General features: G+C 29.9%; 2 protein-coding genes and 1 long non-coding RNA gene across 51 annotated transcripts in view; 1 reads left to right on the plus strand and 2 right to left on the minus strand.

Annotated features, from left to right (window-relative positions):
• The window catches only part of LOC143243348 (uncharacterized), a 207,172-nt gene extending 186,623 nt beyond the window's left edge, over positions 1-20,549 (minus strand). For all 33 annotated transcript variants that reach the window (XR_013024302.1, XR_013024301.1, XR_013024298.1 and 30 more), the window contains exon 1: positions 20,239-20,549. Coding sequence is in view for 1 of the 33 variants with exons in the window: in XM_076487204.1 (XP_076343319.1) it covers positions 20,239-20,376 (138 nt within the window). In the remaining 32 variants the exon portion in view is untranslated. The remainder of the gene's footprint in view (positions 1-20,238) is intronic.
• The window catches only part of LOC143243341 (uncharacterized), a 38,836-nt gene that overhangs the window by 9,903 nt on the left and 7,291 nt on the right, over positions 1-21,642 (plus strand). The gene's annotated exons all lie outside the window — the stretch shown is intronic.
• Positions 673-20,780, minus strand: LOC143243350 (uncharacterized). 11 transcript variants are annotated; one of them, XR_013024326.1, is made up of 7 exons: positions 20,582-20,780; positions 16,498-16,570; positions 15,067-15,212; positions 10,865-10,921; positions 9,416-9,542; positions 7,235-7,309; positions 3,817-6,452 (listed from the first exon to the last, which is right to left on the minus strand). It is a non-coding gene; the product is annotated as an uncharacterized LOC143243350 (long non-coding RNA). The 11 variants fall into 11 exon arrangements; XR_013024323.1 differs by having other exon boundaries at positions 7,235-7,397; XR_013024324.1 differs by having other exon boundaries at positions 7,117-7,397.

The following is a 21,642-nucleotide window of genomic DNA, read 5'->3' on the forward strand; positions in this document are numbered from 1 at the left end:
ACACAATTGGTTTATGTAATGTAGATTGCGCTTAATAGCATATTTCATATATTATAGTAAATAATTCAGAAAGACAAATAAACATTAAATTGTAATTAAAATATAATAACATTATACTTTTATCATATTATTAAAGTTATTTGTAGAAATAAAATAAATAACAAATGTGCACACAATAATTTGACAGCTCATGTTCTAATAATTACTAATCTTATTTACTGACTGTAATTCACACTTCACTGGATGTCAGGGCAGTTTAGATGTATGATGTAACCCATATAGTGTTTTCAATAGATAAATAATTTATGTACAACTTGACTTTAATAACAAGAAGTAAATAATAAAACAACTAAAATGATTTTTATCAAATAACCTGAAACTTTAGACAATTAAAAGGTTTGTGAAACAGGAATTGGCCTGTAAATTTAGTTAACACCACTGTGTTCTTTAGTAGCAAATCATATATTAAGAAGTTCTTTTAATTAACGTTTTCAGTGGGGTCGAACCCAACAGCTGTGTGGGTATGCGTCGTACTATACTTTATGGCCTAGGATCCGTTTAGTGTCCTCCTTATTAATTGTATGCCCACACAGTATGTTGGGGATGAAGGTGAAGAGCGTGAAAATGTGAGATTGTGTGATTATTACACATTTAGTTAATAAACCATAAAAATTCAGAATGGCCATTTTTATTAGTGGTAGCTCCTTGAAAAAAGGCATACAAAAGAGGTGATGAGTTAATAGTGTGAAATGTCCACGTTTTCTTGTAAGCAAGTTTTTTTATTGGAAGTAAAAAAATTGATATATAAAATATTTTTACACACTCATCTTGTGTTATCCCTATTACTAACAGTAAACCTTCAATTGAAGGCAAAGAGAGCTTTGAGAACATGGCTGTATCATACTAAAAATATTCATGGAAAAATGTTAATTTACTTTATTCAGTGAACTTTCTTCAAAGATAATAACAGCTGTTGTAAAATACTGCTATTTGCCAATCAGCTATTTAAGGGGGAAGATATACATACAGACTTGATCACCAAGGAAGGGAATGACTAGGATTGTAAAATTTGTACAAGGATTATAACACAGGATGGGAAATCAAAAGATGGAATCTCTAACATAAAAATGTAAAATTTTCTTAACTAAAGATAAATAGCAATGTATAAATAAACTTCTGTTTATTCCAGATTGTTAAATCTTCATTCTTCATAATGAATATTATGAAATGATTCAAGCAAATAACCCAAAATATTCAAATATCCTGTATCATGTTAAAAATTCAGTAAATTTTCTTTTTCCTTCACAATAACTGTATTTAATAACAAATTAGGACATATGAATTCATGAACAAAAGAAAGACGAACACTAAAAAAGTTATCAGACATGGATACATTGCTACAGCTGTACCAGACTATCCTTAAAACATCTCAAACTGAATGTTATGAAATAAAATCAGAAATATAATGCCACAATAATAATGTATGTTGAATAAAGTTGTAATGTTTACTTCCATAAAAAATAATTTTACGTCATTATAAGCAGAAGTATTAAATGAGAGGAACATCTTGATAGTGTATCATAAAAATTGTCTTCTTATTTTAGTTGTTAAAAACAAACAGTAACAAAGGCTGTAGATTATATTCATCACGTTTTTATGACATACAAATGAAATGATGTCTGACAAAAGTACTTGAGGGAGAAGTGTACGTATCTACAGTTGCAGAGTAAATGTTACTACAAAGAACTGTGACTATACAGCAATATCTGTAAGTCAAACACAGCCTATAATAAAAACAATCTACAAAACATTTTTTGGAAACTGTGTACTAGTAATTCTGTTAACAACTGTATTTTTATTTCTTAACTTAAAATAAACAACAACCAACATGTCATTGAAGTATGCTTGTTTGTTATTGGATAAAACAATATAGTTTCATATAATATAGTACTAGTTAATACATACAAATTACTCTTTAAAACAATAAGTATACAAAAATAAACACCAGCTAACAAAACAACAATAAGTATACAATTAACTTTTAATGTATTCTATCCATTCATCCATCCAATATTTTCAGAAACCAAAACAGATAATAAATATACTGTGTACATAAACATATAAATATAGCTCTATATACAACTCAAGCAAAAAAATGGTATTATTAAATTGGATCAATTTACCAAACATTTATAAACTGATTTTATGGAAATTGTTTGGTTTGCACACAAAAGGCACTTGAAAACTATCTCCCAAAAACTCAGCAACAAAGGTATGGACAGATAGTTACAATAAACTATTTTGTGGAAAAAAAAATGTACCCCACAAACAAAAAAAATGTACAATGTACTATGCAGATAAATATCTTTCTTAGTTACTAAACAAAAAAACATTCCACAATACTTGATTTCTTCAAACTGAAAAATATCAACATCTAACACAACCAGAAAAATAAGTATGTTATACAGTTTCTTTGCAGCAGTTATAAGTTTATAATGATTAATAAAATATTTTCCACACACACACACACACACAAAAAAAATAGTTCTGACTTGTTTTATTTGAAATCTACTTGTAAATATTATGTTTTAAAGTTAGTTTCTAGATAAATTTTTATTATTTACACAAAAGCAAAAGCATGACAATATTATAAAATTTTATAACCTTTTAACAAGTGTTAAAATCCCAATTCAGTTAAATGGTTTTAGCTGTTTCCAGAAATGTAAAGCTAAACATAAAGAAGCACTTCATAGTTGAAAACATCAAAGCAATATACACATATTTACACTAATTATTCATGTCCATAGTAACATATTATTCTGAAAAAAAAAAAATGCATATGGTCAAAACAAAGTAATACAAAAGGCTGGGACAAGAAACAACTAAATGTTGAACATTCAGGAGTAAGCAGTTTGAATCATGATGCGACCACTGAAGTTCAACCTGACGAAATGGATTGTAAACAACTACGAGTTTTTGTAAAAACATTTAAGAAACACAGGGGTGATACCTCACAGAAATTTCCACCCTTCATGATGGTTATTAGCTTACAAATATTTTGAACCCTTAAGACAACTGATGGTCACAGAAAATTTTAACCCTTATCACTAATCTTTGTAACTATTAAAGGCCTGTGCAAGGGAACTTGCACTATCATTAACAAATTGTTTCATATTAGTTAAAAGACCACTCTGACTTTTTCACAACAAAAACAAAACATGAAAGTTTTTTACTCACTATCTAAACATCTTTTGTTAGAATTTTATATTGTACCTTTTATTTGTCTGAATCTCTTGTGTATCTAATATGATTCATTGTACCAATTTTATATTTTTTATTTGTCTGAATCTCTTGAGTATCTAATATGATTCACAATTTTATATTGTACCTTTTTATTTGTCTGAATCTCTTGAGTATCTAATATGATTCACAATTTTATATTGTACCTTTTTATTTGTCTGAATCTCTTGAGTATCTAATATGATTCACAATTTTATATTGTACCAATTTTTTTTATTTGTCTGAATCTCTTGAGTATCTAATATGATTCACAATTTTATATTGTACCTTTTTATTTGTCTGAATCTCTTGAGTATCTAATATGATTCACAATTTTATATTGTACCTTTTTATTTGTCTGAATCTCTTGAGTATCTAATATGATTCACAATTTTATATTGTACCTTTTTCATTTGTCTGAATCTCTTGAGTATCTAATATGATTCACAATTTTATATTGTACCTTATTTATTTGTCTGAATCTCTTGAGTATCTAATATGATTCACAATAGGTATTCCAAGAATTAAAAAAACAAAAACATGATGTAGTACTTTATTTGCACTGACATAAAATAATATGTAAATCACGAGTACCGAGCCTTCTGTTTACAATCAGTAACAGGAGTAATGTTACAAAAATTCTTCTTCATTAACAAATGTTTACTAGTAGTTCTAGTGCTGTAAACATCTACAAGTTTGGGACCTTCAAAATTGGTATTTCATGTAACAAACAGAAGCAGAAACAGTATAGTGTTAGAGAGAAAAAAAAAAAGAACCCCTTAATGTTTAATTACATCTCTCCCATGAGCAGTCAAATTTATAAATGAAAAAGCATGAATTATATATATAAAAAAAAGCAACACTTAATGACTGTAATTATGAAAAAAAATGGATCTTAACATATTTTTCATGAAGTATGTATTATTCACACAAACAAAGTAAATTATATTATCTTATTATTAACTGCACTGGACTATTCCACTAAAACCTCTTTGCAAAGGAAAAGTATTTAACTACACCATCTACCAGATAGTGGGGTTTATTTAATGTAAAGTACAAAACTGTTGACAATTATACCCCATAATAACCTGATGATGTGTCATTCATTATGAGCCTAAAATGTACAGTACAACATAACTAATAATTATTTTATCTAATTAGTCAATTACAATTCAACCAGTAGCATACTTATATGACAAGTAAAAGGCACAATTTTAAATGTTTCATAAAAGTTAAGCACAACTAACTTCTTTCAGTGTCCAATTCTTAGAGAAACATGTCAAACATTATTCCCATTTTTAAGATTCTTTAAAAGTTCTTTTCCCATTTGTAGACTATCCTACCAAACATTTCTTACAAGCATGAGATGTGTGAGATTTATTTCAAAATAAACTGAACTCTGGCTTTCAGATACGCAGCACGTAAATATGTTTAATATTGAGTAAAAACCAGCTGCCAGCTCTAAGTGTCTGATGTAAGTAGAGGATGAAAAGTCTGTTTATACAATGACAAACAAATTATACTACTTTGTAATATTACTACAGACGTATTTGTTTTGTATATGTTACAAACAAACTGAATTATTCTATAATAGTAATATCATATGCTCTTCTCCATTAGTTTGGTAAACAACTTTGTCAAATTATTTAGCACCACAAAACAGTCACCTTATAGCAACATCAAGGTACAGCACAGTGACAATCATTTAGCCACTTTTTCATGGTTGTAGTACTGTTTGTTTGTTTTTAGCATCTCCCACTATATTACAGTATACCATATTAGCAGGGTAACAATCACATTACCATTTTTTTCCTTGTCAGAGTACTGTGTTTTTCTAGTGTCTGCCATTAGGTTGCAGCAGTTGTGTATAGTAACAATCATTTAGCCATTTTGAATTATTATAACACAATGTATTATTATGTTACAGCATACCAGTCAACTATACCTAAATTATTGTATATAATACTAACTGTTCTCTCCTGTATTGTCTGCTTACCATTTTACTTCACCACATACCAGGTTGGCAATTTTACTTTGTATCCACATGATGATGTTTCTTCCAGTAATAACTGGGACAACACTTGAGAAACTGTATTAAGTACCATTCTAAAAATCTCATAAAGGCCCTTGGTGTTTGTTTTGAAAACACATCTTTACAGATATTGTTTATACAGATGACTCTCTTAACACAACTATATCAGTGTGTTGAATCATAAAGAAGACAGTTTAGATCGATCATAGCTGCTATTTATTAGACCACAAGGTTTGTTTATATTCTAATATCTGTATGTAACTTTACAATTAGTTGTTAAGTTATATTCAGAAAAACACAAGGAATTCAGTTGTGTCACAACAACAGTTTATTAGATGATTCAAGTTCATTTTCTACTATCTATATATTACCTTGAGACCAAACAGTTATGAGCTGGCTATTAAATCAAATGGAAAATTAGAAGAGAACTATAACACTGACCCGAGTTTAATGTCGTTTTTTTATTATTTGTGTTAATATCACAATTTAATTATAATATCAAACTTCCCTTAGAATCACACTCTTTCCCTATTCTATAACACAATAAATGGGCTAAACAAAAAGTGATTTAAAACTGAGAAATAAAGCAACACATGAGTCAAATAATTTTAATAATTTAGTGTCATAAACGTTTTTGTCTCTCACAAAATTTTAAAACTATATAGCCAAACAATCAAAAACTGGTCAATATATTTTGTTAGAAATAAGTAGAAAGTGCACTTCTTGGCCTAATTTCCCTTTATGGCAGACATGAATATGGTAAGCTCTGCTCTAGAACTGTCCATTTTTAACAAAACTACAGCAAAGAATGATAAGAATCTTTATATTTTATTAATGTTAACTGAAAGCCTGGTTCACTCACTTCTCAGAATAATTGATATCAGTGTTCTTGACATTGAACAGTCACATTTTACTAATTCATTAAACACACAAAAAACTCAATGGATATTTTCCATCAAGCCAGTAATTATAGGAAACCAAAATATGTAACAAAGGGAAGAATAAAGTACAATTATACTAATCACTGTTTGATGTTAACTGTCTGAGCTGTTTTGGGACAGTTTCTACCAACTTCTTCTTGTCTCGTTGATTCTTTTTTAATGCTAAAAATATATTTTTCTTCTTGTCTGCTTCTCTCACCCTTAAGGGAGTAAAGAACATTAATTCACACTAAAAGTATGGACAGGTCAAATTAATAATATTTTAAAAAATTAGTAAATTATATTATTAACATTGTACAAGTCTTTTTCATTCACAAGCCTGAACAAAACCTACCTAAAAAAAAATAAGACCCTTTAAAAAATGTTGCATTATTTGTAACTTGTATTTTTTAGCAATAATTTTATTTTTAAAACAACTTGAAAGGAAGTTATACACTTTTCATAAATAAATAAACATTGCAATTGGTTCAAAAGCATGCATTATAAAATATAAAGTGTAAACACACCATTGTAAAGTAAAAACAAAAAAAACTTTTATCTTTATAACACAAATTCATCAATCAATTAATTCTTTTATAAGTCTGCACACACAAATTTGCCCTGAACAATGTTTTAGGTAACACTGCATTACACATCATTTGCTACTAGAAAAAACTCAAGTGATTCTTGGTAATTAAATAGTTTTGGTTTCAGATATGTAATCAGAACTTGTCCATCACCTCCAGATTTTAAGCTACTGTAGTATCTCACTACTTTATCAACAATATGTGTAATACCATACAATCAGCTCAGTTCAATAGGTTTATACTGTGAAATTAAGTTTAAATAAAAGTTTAATGAACAAAAGGAATAAATTTTGATAACTTCAAACAGTAACTGTATTGTATTGGTGTAAAACTCCATATATATTGTTTATATGTGCTACTTGTTCTTGATAAAATTATAATGACTTGCACCAATTTTGCTTCATTCCCATGTTCACCTTTTCTGCCCAGGAACATTTGAGGAGTCCTTCAACTGAGCTTAAAATGGGCAGAGTGATACACCTCTCTGTCAACTGCTTTTCACTCACTCACTCACTCAGTTGATTACTTTGTCTGGCTTTGTGCACACTCAAAACAAAGTCCATCTTCCTCACATCATACCTGTGATATAATCAAATAAAATCAAAATTTTGTTTTTAAAATATTTTAAACTAGTTCTCTAAACATAATTCTTTTATACTTTTAGAAAATTATTTTATGTACTGACTGCTTTCACTTCAAGTCCAAAAACCACCTAAACAGTTTATGCTACATTTGTGTTGTACAGTTTCCAAATCTGGCTTCACACAGTGGCTAAATAAAAGAAGAGCAATTGTGTCATTGACAATTTCAATGATACAGTGTGAGCCCAAAGATCATCTAACTAACTGTTATTTTTGCATTAATATTTCTGGATATTCAGACAAAACTAAACAATACACTAAATATCCAGAGATTGCATCTGTGAAGAAACCAGTATCTCATGGGGATGATTTCCTTGTGTCACATCCAGCAGCAAAGTGGGAAATAGAAGTTATACTGCAAAAAAGACAATGAATCATCTTTACTTCCTTCATTTAGTAATTTTACCCCTGTTGCATCTCAGCATAAACTGCCTCATTTGATCACACAAGATGAGCTAAATGATCAGATTTGTGACTTGTTTTATACTGAAACAGCATGGGAACTTTCATTTACGGCAATGGAATTTATCATAAAGTCTTGCTTCTCACTACAGCATGCAAGATACTTTGTGTTTCTGTACAAATGTTGATGCACTAATTGAAGAATCAAGTACTGAATATACTCTCAAGAAAGAAAACATTTTACCAATTCATCTAAAGTTAGTGTGAAAACTGTGCTTTTACATAATGGGAACACTAAGCCATTGGTTCCTGTTATTAATGCTGTAAACATAGTAGAACATGCAGCTTATACCTGAAGCAATCAAATATCCACTACTGCTAAGTCTATAAAGTGAGTATACTAAACACTGTAGTCTGTCTGGGATAGCCAATATCATAAAATTCATTTAAAAAAAAAAAGGAATGGCCAGTGAGAGAATTATGTTCCAGGAAAACAGAAAGTTGAGTTCCAACTTTCACTGAATCATCAAGATATGTTTCTTCCCTCACTCCATCTGTCTTATAAATTTCAAAAATTCAGTGAAGTAAAATCTAAAAGGTGGTATCTTTGTTGGGTCACAGATTTGGGAAGTGCTGATGAATGGTGATTTTGAAACATTACTCAGTCAGAAAGAACTTCCTGCGAGGAAATCACTCAAACTGGTTGTTAAAATTTTCTTAGGAATTTACAGAGATGAAAACTATGTTGTGACGATTAATGATATCTCTGAGAACAAGAGGAAAACTGGGTCCAAGATGTCACTACAGTTACACTTCTCACACTTTTAATTAAGCTTCTTATCAAATGATCTAGGTGCAGTGAGCAATAATCTTGGTGAGCACTTCCCTTAAGTTATGTCTATAATAGAACAGTAACATAAAGAAAGACAGTGGAATCATGTGATGACAGAAGATTACTGTTGATTCTTATAGCATGAAACTAACAACATACATAAAAGATGCAAAAAGTCAGTCAGGTATTTTGTAAAAAGAAATAAATAATAATACCATGATGAAAGTTTTAAACATAGCTTAAGTGTATTTTCAGTATATAATTACACATTGTTTTTTAACATTCTTAAATGCAATTTTCAAGAAATAAATAAAGTTATCAGAGACAGTTATTTTCACAATATATAAGAATATTTAGAATAAACCTAACACAGCTCAAAAACTAGAGGTGATCAGTAATATTCAACAATTTTTAGAATCAGGATCAACAAACTACTCATGAACAGTTGTATTTCTATTGTAGTAGAGAAGCTTTTGTGCACAGTGTAACTTCTAAACATATAATTACTGTGCAAAATTACTCAAACACTTATATGCTTTACATATTTCTAAAAAATTACTTTGATTGAATGACTTAAGGATATTTCAACACATAAACAAAAAACATGAATTTTATCTCATAAGTACAACTCAAAGCTGATAGTTAAAACCATATATAACTTATATTATAAAGAAGCTTACACACAGAACAACGTTAAATATAAAATTTTCAAAATTACTTACAGATCAACCTGTACAAACTATATACTTCATGATATTCCTACAAGTACCTATATTCTTAGTTATGCCAACTAACAAGACATGCTTTAACAGATATGAGGTGTTCTTGCATTATAAAAATCCCAGGCACCTAGTTATCATAAAAAAAAGGTTAAGGAAAACTATCGTATTTATATGCAAGAAAGTATCAATTAATTGTGCAAATTTGTGGTAAGCACTGTTAAATATATGAAATATAAACAAACATTCTGAATTTAAGTGGTTTTCTACTAAATAAAACTAATTATGGCTAAATTAACTAACACATTCATGATTATTAACTTCAAAATGTAAAATAGAATTTTAGTTATAAACATTATACCATAAATTTAAGATTTTATTTCTATCTACCTTAGAAAAATAATATATTGATAATATTTATCTACTTTGTATTCAATGTTTTATTACTCTCACATTACACGTGAAGATGAAATTCTAAGAATGTTTATTTAATGTGAAGCATTGGAACCTATCATCTTGTGAATATGTGCAAATTGTATGCATGTATGATTAACTGACTACACAACAGACATTCAACTATTATTAAACTCTCGACAGTTAAAATTGATTCATTAATAATTATGGTATTAATACAGAGAATTCTCAAGTTATGTTTAATATATAACTATGATAAAAAACATCTACAGAGAGAAACTTTTTGGTAATAAAATCTACAACTGTTTCCAACTTCTGATCAAAACAAAATACCTACATAGTTCAAATAAAAATTAAACGAGTAATGAATATTATATACGTCTAACATATCACCATACTTATGATGATTAAAAGGTAATGATTCATCTGTTATGGTACCCTCAATGCAACCACATTTTTTGCTATAATCCCAAACACAAAATTCAGCTAGCTTAGGAGGTTTAGTTTTGTTCTAAACACTTATCTTAAGATAACAATGCAAAATAATCCTCATAAACAAATATATATATCAAACAATTTAACCAATTCTAAAAATAAACTAACATTAAGGAAAGAAAAAATAAAACATTACTTTAATCACAGTCTACAACTATTTATCATCTTACCTTCATTCTTTCTAAATTTGAATTTACATCTGTCAAAGGCTAGTTGAGAAACTAAATAAGACTTAACTTTTAATTTAAAAAATGAAACTTGACATCTTGCAGGACATGTCTTGGAGTAAGACATCAATAGTATCAGGTTTCTTAAGGGCAACACATAACTAGGTAACTAAACATACAACTTTTCAGGTGGCTATACGTTTCCTTTTTCCTTTTTTAAAAATCAAAACATGCATAATAATTATTGGAAAGACTTTAACAATTTATAATAAAGCAAGTTATAGTGACATTTAAAATTAACTTTGATCACTTTTATGTTCCACTTACTTTTCAAGCAGAACTACAGCAACTTGTGGGTTCACCCTTCAATACTTACTATTTTCTTGTCCATAGTCATGAAAGTAGGTTGCCCAGTCCCATGTCATGAAAAGATCTAGAAGTTATAAGAAAATATAACTACAAAAATTCTGCAAGATAAATTCCAGTGCACCAAAATAAAGTAAACTGCTATACATAAATTAACTAACAAAAATTACAATAAGAAGGAATTGTACACTATAAATCAGAAAGTAATAATAAGAAATCAGTTTTAGTGAAAGGAGACTGATGGACTCTGTGACTAAACTAAAATAATTGGAAGATGTGATATGAAAAAATATATGGAACTATTTTACTTGGTAGAGTTTCCACAGTTAATACATCTTTAATTATGTTTGTTTGTTTTTCAATTTCATGCAATGCTACACCAGGGCTATCTGCACTAGCCATCCCTAATTTAGAAGTGTAAAACTAGATGGAAGTCAGCTAGCTATCCCTAATTTAACAGTGAAAGACTAGAGGAAAGTCAGCTAGCTATCCCTAATTTAACAGTGTAAAACTAGACGGAAGTCAGCTAGCTATCCCTAATTTAACAGTGTAAGACTAGAGAGAAGTCAGCTAGCTATCCCTAATTTAACAGTGTAAGACTAGAGGGAAGTCAGCTAGCTATCCCTAATTTAACAGTGTAAAACTGGAGGGAATTACGCACTTTAAATACTACACATTCACACTAAGACACAACTAGCTATCATCTGATCTTAACATTAGTAACAGAAGGTGTATTTAATGGCCTAAATATAAGCATTGGGTGTAAAACATTATTATAACAAAGGCTTAGTTGAAACACTACTCCATTGAAACCCTTGGTAACTTTTATCTTACTTTTGTCTATACCTCAATGTTAATAAACAACTTAAAAAAATATAAATAAAATGCTATTTAACTTATGGTGGTGCAATAAGTGAGCCTAGGGTATTATTTGTTTTATAATTAAGCTTAAAAATGTACTGTGCGATAACTTACTCTAAGCTCAATAAAGACAAAATATCAATTCTAAATCTAAATAATTTCTGAATTAAATTGTTTTGTTCTATCACCAAAGTTAACAAGAATAAAAAACAAACCAATATGTATATTAAACATTCACAACATAAATACCATAGTTGACCTAACAATATCAATTGGGAGTTTTGTTACAAAACAATGATATAAATTGTATACCATTACTATTAAAAAAAGAAGCATGACACAAACTGTTTATTATATATATTAACACCAGAGGGACATTTAGAGTGTTCCTTCTACCACACACATTATACTCTTTAACACTGTAAATACCTGACAGCCATAAAGCTTCTTATTTCCAAAGAATGCAACATGTAGATCTTCAATGATTTCAGTTTACTAAAATGTTTAGTTAAAATAAAGTTAAGTTATTTGAATTTTTAAGTCTATCTCATGCTACTTTTATCATTTTATAAAGTACTTCATAACTTGTTCTTAATGTTTCATGAAAAATTTAAAATCTTCCCAGTAACAGTAAGCAGAGCCAATCTTTATGCATATACTCAAAAGGTGATTTACAAAACTATAACTTTTATCTCTGTATTTCTATAGACTGGTGGAACTTTTAAGCGAATAGGTCTATTCAGATACCAATAACTATTTTAAATCTATTCAATGTTACACAGCGTGGCTTTCAAATGCATTACTAAACTTTTGGAAAAGAAATAGCAATAACTAACATACTGAGCAAGACTTTAAACTGAACAAAATACACGATTCATTTCAAGCAGGCCAAACTAGCCTAACAATCTTTTGACTGTTTATGTACATGTGAAACTGAATGAGTGTTTAAATCTTTATCAGTACTACATATAACCCAATAAAGGTGACATAAAATATTTTAACTAGATTGACTATTCCTTTTTTAGGATAATAAAGAGCAATGATTAGTAGGGCACATTACAAGTACAGATGTTGATGTCATTTATGTCAATAATAACAGAAGACATTCCTGTCATGTTTAGATGTACATAAAAAATGTGTGCATCACATGAAAGATGGCAGTGACAACAGTTAAAAAGATGTTAAAACAGTTTTCACATAATAGAAAAATAAAAAATAAAAAGGAACGGGAATTACAGAAAATGATAATGTAAAAAAATATACAGGAAACAATACTAATATATGGGAAATAGAAAAATGAATAAAAATATAGGTGATATTAATATATAGGAAACAATACTAATATATGGGAAATAGAAAAATGAATAAAAATACAGGTGATATTAATATATAGGAAACAATACTAATATATGGGAAATAGAAAAATGAATAAAAATACAGGTGATATTAATATATAGGAAACAATACTAATATACGGGAAATAGAAAAATGAATAAAAATACAGGTGATATTAATATATAGGAAACAATACTAATATATGGGAAATAGAAAAATGAATAAAAATACAGGTGATATTAATATATAGGAAACAATACTAATATATGGGAAATAGAAAAATGAATTAAAATATAGGTGATATTGATAAAAAAAAAAAAAAATACAAAGTTGTTTTGAAATTTTTTTAAGAGATGGACAAAGGTCATTAATTCTAGGACTAAGAATGATGTCATACTGTTATAGAATTTAGCAATGCTATCCAATAAACATCCTTAATTTCTTTCTAAAAGTGGAAAAGATTCACAAATAACAATGAACAGTTGTGTTGAAACTTGAGAAAATTAAATAACCTTAAACAATATCAAACCTAATGAAGGGCAGTTGCTTGAAACACTAGTTAAATAATGTAACTGTTTTTATCCTTTTTTTAACTTTAGGTGTTTATAAAAACAATATTTCTTTTGTGAAGTAAGAGAGGATTCCATGTACTGTAGACCAGCACAGTGCTTCCTTGTACCTAGAAAAGCATGAGACCTGTACAAGTAAAACTTTATACAACCTTCCCTAACAATGGCTAGTGACCAATAAAAGCCAGCCTATTAACCTGAGACACACATCCTCTAATACAAAGAAAAAGCAATATGCAACAAAATTCACATGATACAAACGTGAAACTCCCTTGAGTTAAAAAAAGAGAAAACAGACCTCCATGATGGTCACTGAATATTTAAACTACTGTATGTATATATATATCAACCAGTCTCTGTATCAAGAAGACTAATGATTGATTTTCAGCCACGACTACAAAATAAATAGTTCTTTGAGATTTCCAAGAATATGGAAGCAGATTATTTGTCAAAACACAGGATAAAAAGTAATGAATAACTGGTATCTAGTCGTTAATAAAAAGTTCTCAATTAACAATCAGGCTGAAGTGACCATACAGGTTACTAACCATGACAGTTCATGAGCATCAGAACTATGGGATGGACAAGACAAATACAAAAACTTGTTCACCATTTACCATTCAGATAACTAGACTAGACTGATGTTTCAGGCAAGACTAAGAAAAGAGGATTCTAAAGTATTCTAGAGATGTTTCTCAAGCAAATTAGAATGACCAAATACAAAGTTCACCAAAATAATTATAACAGAAATAAACAATCTGATTAACAATTACTTTGAACTTCTTTTAAAGCCTGTAGAAAAGTCCAGTGATTTAGTCAACAGAAAAAATAATAAAAAAAAGAGAATAAAAGCAAATAACTTCATGAAGAAATCACAATTCCAAGAATTACATGACAAAATAAGTCACTCTCACATACAGCTGTGATAAGACATGTAACTGGATTACTCGAAGTTCAAGAGAGCGAAGTCAACAAAAAATGTATCAATTACAAACATATATGTGACATTTATAATCACGAGTACGAATGCCATAAATACATTGACGGATGTCACTGACAATGAATGTAAATCTCGTGTATATATTTGGTTCCCAGACATATAAAAGTGTTCTTGACTGAAGCTAACGGGCAAAAATTCCAGATTAAAATGCACACAGAAGCATTTAAATGACATAGTCTTAAGTACTCACATCAGAAACTCACTGATGAGTAGTGTTGATAAACAAAATAACACTGAAAGTCATATCTGTTTATCTGATCAGAACAGCATAATTTTAAAATTAATTTATATGCAAGTTACTGAATTATGTGCAAAATTTAACTAAACATCTTTACAATCCATGCATGTGAATGAAATTAACATTATAGTATATAATTTAATGTTTATGTTATTCAAGTTTTAATTCTTTGTTACAACAGAAACATTTAAAATAAATATTTTGCTCACATAGTTTGCTTGTCACATGATCCAAGTTATATAAAAAAATCTCCAATTTAACAGAAACTGACTGTAAACACATAAGCTCACAATGCATACAACTGTCTAGATGCCAATGTATTTTCACATGTCCTTTTGAGACAGAACTGAATCCACTGCAAAAGAGAAATAGATTTTACAGCCTTTTATGGGTGCTATGCCAATCTTCTATACTTTGGAAACAAATTTATGACGTACAAGTAATTAGTTAATACAAGTGTACAAAGATGTTATAAAGAGCTCAGTTTACACTCCACTCCACCAACAGTTAATATGAAATTGGTGTACAGTTTTTGTACTGAAGTCGAAGTAACAGCCTGCAGTACTATTGTCTACAGCACTTACAGTGGTTTGTTACCTCAAAATGCTATAGTTAGAGACAGTTGAATTGTACTTAAATCTAATTTTTATATTTTAGTTGACTATGTATAATTTATGTTTTAAAATCCTATTTGAGTGATTTAATTGTTTTATAAGCTTAACTTGTTACACAGATTGTGAAAGCTTTATAAACAAGATGGTATCTATAACAGCCATCCTGTTTTGGCAACACACCTATGTGGGGAATTTCTCAAAATAACTTCTTCATAAAAGGCCTATTGGTATCAGTTAACATATCAGAATAAATAGTGACAATGAATTTTAAAGGAGAGTTAAAATAAACTATAAATGAAAAGATAAAGACATTAAATTATGAATATGTGAAAAGATGACTATACTAATAAATTTCTATAAAGATGTAAAAGGTATGTACACATTTTTGTTAATTTTAAAAACATTTCCCTGCACTCTCTGTTGATGATGACAAATAGAGTTAGTAATACGGTGCATAAAAGAGAAAAAAAAGAACAAACATTTACCTTAAAAAACAACAATTGATGTTCATTTATGAGGTTCTAGAGGTTATGCAAATGAAATGTAGAAACAGTAAGTTAAAACATATTATTTTTATACTTTATGTAAAAATTACTTTGCATGTGAACTACTCAGAGTCCAAGTGTAAATAACTACATTAAATAATGAATTTTATCAGAAAAATCCAAAAATATTTACAAAATAAAACTTTTGCTGAAACTACTTACTTTAATGAAAGTTTGTTATCAAGTTTTAAGGAAATAATTTCATTAACTAGTTTCATTTTTGAAAGGCATTTCATGAGAGTTGCATACTTTTCTTCCTATGAGCATATATCATTCTTCAAGGTTTAATGTCTTCCATAATGTAACTGTTAATTACATATCTATATACATAATATATGTCTATGTTACATACATATACAATATTAATGACTATTGTACAGCAACCACATAAAATGTATTTAGTCCAAAAGCAATGTTTACATTACTTGTAATATCTTTTAATATGAACTTAAATAGTAGACTTTTGTAAAGGTTTACTAACCTGCCTAAGATCAGCAAAGCACATCTGAGTGCACCTTCTTCAAACCCTCTAACAGGTTCTGAATTAGCAAACACTATTGAAGACAAAAAAGAACTCAGTTTAGTTTATATCCATTAGTGAATAATTATTATCTGTATTTGTTTTAAAGGCCTTAACATAAAATATTTGGATTGCCAACACAATTCAGTTTTATTGAAGCATAAAATGCTGTTTCGTTTTTGTCTTTGATCTGCTTAAACATAGTCTAGAAAGCCAACATCCAAATGCAGTGGAGATTGTGTGAAAAGTGTATCAAAATGTGTGGAATAAGATTGACCTCATCAACGTTTGTAGAAACTTACTACAATGAAAGAAGTATTTTCATAATAATGCATTATTATGGCCATCAAAACTGAACATGATTTACAATGAAATAGTTCCAAGGGCAGCAGGAAACCTGAAAGTTGTTCTTAAAAGATAAATGAACCCTTAAACAAATAATACTGTGTAAGACTATTAAGTATTCTGATTATTTACACAACTGAAAAATAAATAAGAACAAAACTACAATAAGAATTTCATTAATTAATCAACAACAAAAATAAATCTCTTCACAGAGAACTAAATCTAATTAAAAAAATACAATTCATAATTGACCTAAAACTTTAAGAAGTTAATTATTCTTGGGTATCTTTGAAATTAGGTTTTGATAAAAATGGTTTTATGTTTCAGATGTGGTTTAAATAAACAGTTTCAATTTTAAGGTAATAACATTAAAGTGTGATGGTCCATAAGGTACAAATTTTCCAAACTCTTAAAATTTCTTGATTTGCATATACTGTGTTAACCTTATTTCCCCAGATGTTAAAAGCTTTAAAAAATAACAACAAAAGCACTTTCAATTTTGTCCATAAATCATCCATAAAAAGATCATAGCATAATGTGTTTGCTAAATGCAAAATTTCCACCTTCAGTCATTGTCTAATCAAACAGAAATACCTTTGTTGCAATATATGGAAAATAGTCAAATAATGAAACTGTTATTATATTAACGTCTATCTTTATATTGTGCTGTTTGTGTCCCAAGAACCACAGTATTTACATTATACATACATTGTACCTCACTACTATAACAACTGAATAAAACAAGCTAAACCAGGTTAATATATGTGATTCATCCTCACTGTCAAGCTGAATTCAGAGAAAGTACACTTTACTTAAAGAGATGGGACTAAATATTTGTCCACAGAAAACCATCCTTTCATTTTCACTACTGGCTTACATTATGCACTATATCTTATTAGTATGATAAAGCTGACTTAAAACTGTAAAATGTTCAAAGTTGCATCACCTACTTCAATCTTTTTTTATCTACCTTTGTACTAAACTCACTGACTTTAATCTTTTCGGGTCTTCTAGAAATTTTTCCCTCCGTCCAGGATGTTTTTTTGGCCTCTAAATTAACAAGTTAGGGCTGAGAGATGCCTTGGGTCTCTTTTACAACTGGATGATATATCCATATCAAGGCTTACAATATAAAATTGGATATAAGGCACCTTGTTAATTTGGAGGCCAAGAAAACATACTAGAGAGAAGGAAAAATTTCTAGATGATCCCAATTTTCATGAAAATATAGGTGATTTTCAACAAAATAAGATATTAAGCAGGGCAACAGTGAAAGTTATGTTTCCTATACAGAAAATGTATTTCATATAACTAGTCTCATTTAGTGCTGCCCTTTATGTGAAAAAAAAGAAAGAAAAACATGCCACAAGCCTTTTTCCTCCCTTCCTTTGGAAATGACTCATTTTAATGTCCCTCGTGCAAATTATCGTGGATAATCCTCCACAAAGGAAAGTGCTATACACTCATTATACGTGTGACTTCCTCTATTCAGTTCTATCAAATTACTGTTTTGAGTTTTAGTGGAGAATTGAATCACTCATTTTCAGTGGAGAGGAAGTACATTTTATGTATCGAAAAACTAACTTCTGATATGGTAAATTAGCTTATATAATCAGATAGAATCACACACTGAATTGGTGCAAGGGAAGAAAAGAAGCACCCTTTGAAAGAGTACAAAGGACACACCTTATGTCTAAAGAATTAGATATGTAGATATGATGTGGGAGACTACACTACTTCTAAATCAGCCATACTCTTCACCAATCTGGGAAATGTGTTGTATATTCTGGTAGACAAAAACTGAGAAGTAAATCCAATTAGTATTGGGGAAAAATGGAAGTGTCCCCAGACACAAAGTGGCTAGGACATGATGGACTGTACTTGACAACTACATCCAAAATCTGTGCTGCTGGAAACTGACACAGATAGAGAGGGTGGGTGTAGAATGAGGATCATACCATCTTCACCTGAAATTAATGAGACCAGAAGGGATATCAAACCCCTGACTCCTGAAGAGAGAGTATGATAAGAATAGAAAATGGTATATCAACTTAGAAAACCTGATGTCCTGGATTGAAAAAATGTGTATGAGAGAGAAATTGACCAGAACCAACCTAAGACAAATAACATCTTCAGAATAAGCTACACAAAAGACAGTTGAAGGGAAAGAACCACAACAATCCCAAGTTCCTCCACCATGCTGTATCAAGGCGATTGTAGGACGTAGGCACCTATTGTTTGTTGGCCCTACCAGCCATATAAGTTAAACCAAAATTAACTTTTAAGGAAACTTTTCATGGACCTATAGTTTTCATAGGCCCCAGGCACTGTGCCTAATAAATAATTCAGCCCTGCCTCCACAATAAGATAAAGTATAATTGAAGGAGGAAGTCAAACATATTCACTACAATGTGCAAAAACTTATGTTTTTTGCTTTTACTCTATATTATAAAACAAAAAAAGGAGACTTAGAAACTGATTGAAAGACTATGACAGATAGCCAGTCTTCAGTTTTAATAACAACAACAAACAGCTGGAATAGAAACTGTGAAAGAGATGATTTCCAGATTCAATGTTCTGTTGGACAGAAGGTCTTGAACTACCTCCAACAGAAGCTGGCTGTTAATGGGATCCTGAGGAAGGAAAGAAATGGATATCTGTGATAAAAAGAGGAAGGTAAAGGAAGCATAGGACATGTTCAAAGAATCCACCAATCTGTGGTGAAACACTGCCAAGGGAAGAAAGTCACACAACTGAGCTCCCATCCAGTTATCAACTGGTACTGTTGATATTATGATAATCTACACTGAAAAAAACACCTGGAATGAGGAACAGGTAAAAGCTGGGAAGCACCAGGATGGGAAACAGGAATAGGGGCTTGTCTCGATTCCAACTGTGGCAAATGAGCTACCAAAACGAAAGGATAGAGTGTTCCTAGCATGCAATCCAAAGGGTCTGGAATACGTTTGAAAATATACTAAGAAACAGAGCTACACATGATTTCCTAAGTGGGCAGCAAATAAATCTGACAGAAGGCTGCATTTTGACCCAGTACGTTTCAACAACAGAAAAATTATGTATGCAAGGTGAGAGTAGAGAATGAAAATAGATTCCAACACCTATGAGTCTTAAAACGGATAGGCTACTTGATGGTTCGTCAAACAAACTATTCACAGCAAATAGGAAGCAAGACATGCTGGAACTCTCAACCAATTATGAAGTAAAATGCTTTGTATGAACCCTAATAACCAAAGAAAGTGGGAAACTGAATAAGGTAAAGAAGAACTAAGAACTATCATACAACAAAAAAGGATGAGGATTGTAGGAAATCATAAAAAAGGATAAAACATCACATACCTGAGGAATCATACCTAAATACGCAATATTAAACCGAGCTGACTCTGCAGGAGGTGTATAGGGTAACATTAGAAAATTCCTGTGGTGAGAAAATGGTATAAATATCTTTCTCGGAATGAACAGGTTCAGATTGTTCATGAGATGAATAACTTCAAGAGAAAGTGGCTGACTCACAGATTGACCAGTCTCTCACTGAATAATTGCAAATAATTCCATTAACAGGGTTGCTTGCACCTCCAGCCATAGTTACAAAACCGGAACTCTGGGCTATATCTACCTCACGTGCTTCGTAAGCACTCACGAATTTTCAAAACAAACATGTACAATATTATATCAACTATACCTTGTCCTATCCATTGCCGACGATCAAACACAATAAGAACAATATTTATATAAGCAGCTTGTCACAGCAACGAATCTTACGGTGAAGACGTTTTCTAAACTGATAGAGTGTAATCACAATTCATTGTACTTGAGAGAAGACATTGATATTAGGCCTATGATGTTATTAACTATACGATTTTTATATTCAGCCCCCTAGGTATCTTCATGGGAGAAAATAAATAAATTTCTTTTCTTATAATTCTGTTCCAACCAGTATGTAAACAGTTTGTTTATGATGCTTTTATTTTTAATATTTTAACTCAAATTTGGGAAACTTAAGGGAAGAATAGAAACTTTTTAAATTCCGTATATGTAATTTACCTGCCAGGCGAGTTGTTTGAACTATTTTCACAACAATAATTGTGATTATTTAGCAAGTATTATTGTGAAACAACAATGTCTTATTTTGTAATAAAATAACGTAAACATTAGATGTTTTTCACACGTATCAATTTGTATATTTTAAATTCAAATCAAAGCTCTTTAAAATGGAACTGTGGTTTCTGTTGCCTCATCATAAATTTCACACCTTTTAGTTTCTGTAATTTGTCTCCGTAACTTTTATCAGCTCTTAGTGTTTAATCCGGAACTCCGTAACTTTTATGATATATTGTTGTGAGGTTTCTTTGTTGCCTCTAAGCATGATGCGAAACAACAATATCTTATTTTGTGATAAAATAACGTAACCACTAGACGTTTTTTCACACATTTTGAATTTATATATTTTAAATTCAAATCAAAACTGTGTAAAGATGGAATTTTGGTTTCTGTAGCCTCATCATAAATTTCACACCTTTTAGTTTCTGTACTTTGTCAGCTTTTACCGTTTAATACGTAACTCCATAACTTTTATCAGCTTTTAGTGTTTAATCCGGAACTCCGTAACTTTTATATCATATTGTTTGTTCTTACGTGCTTACAATATTTATAATATTAACAATGAAACAGTATCTTAGCAACACAGATAATTAGGAGACATTTTGTAAAAAGTTAAAGCTACTACTGCAAGCAGATTTTAAG

Source organism: Tachypleus tridentatus, unplaced genomic scaffold (assembly GCF_004210375.1).
Source record: "Tachypleus tridentatus isolate NWPU-2018 unplaced genomic scaffold, ASM421037v1 Hic_cluster_2, whole genome shotgun sequence".
NCBI lineage: Eukaryota > Metazoa > Arthropoda > Merostomata > Xiphosura > Limulidae > Tachypleus > Tachypleus tridentatus.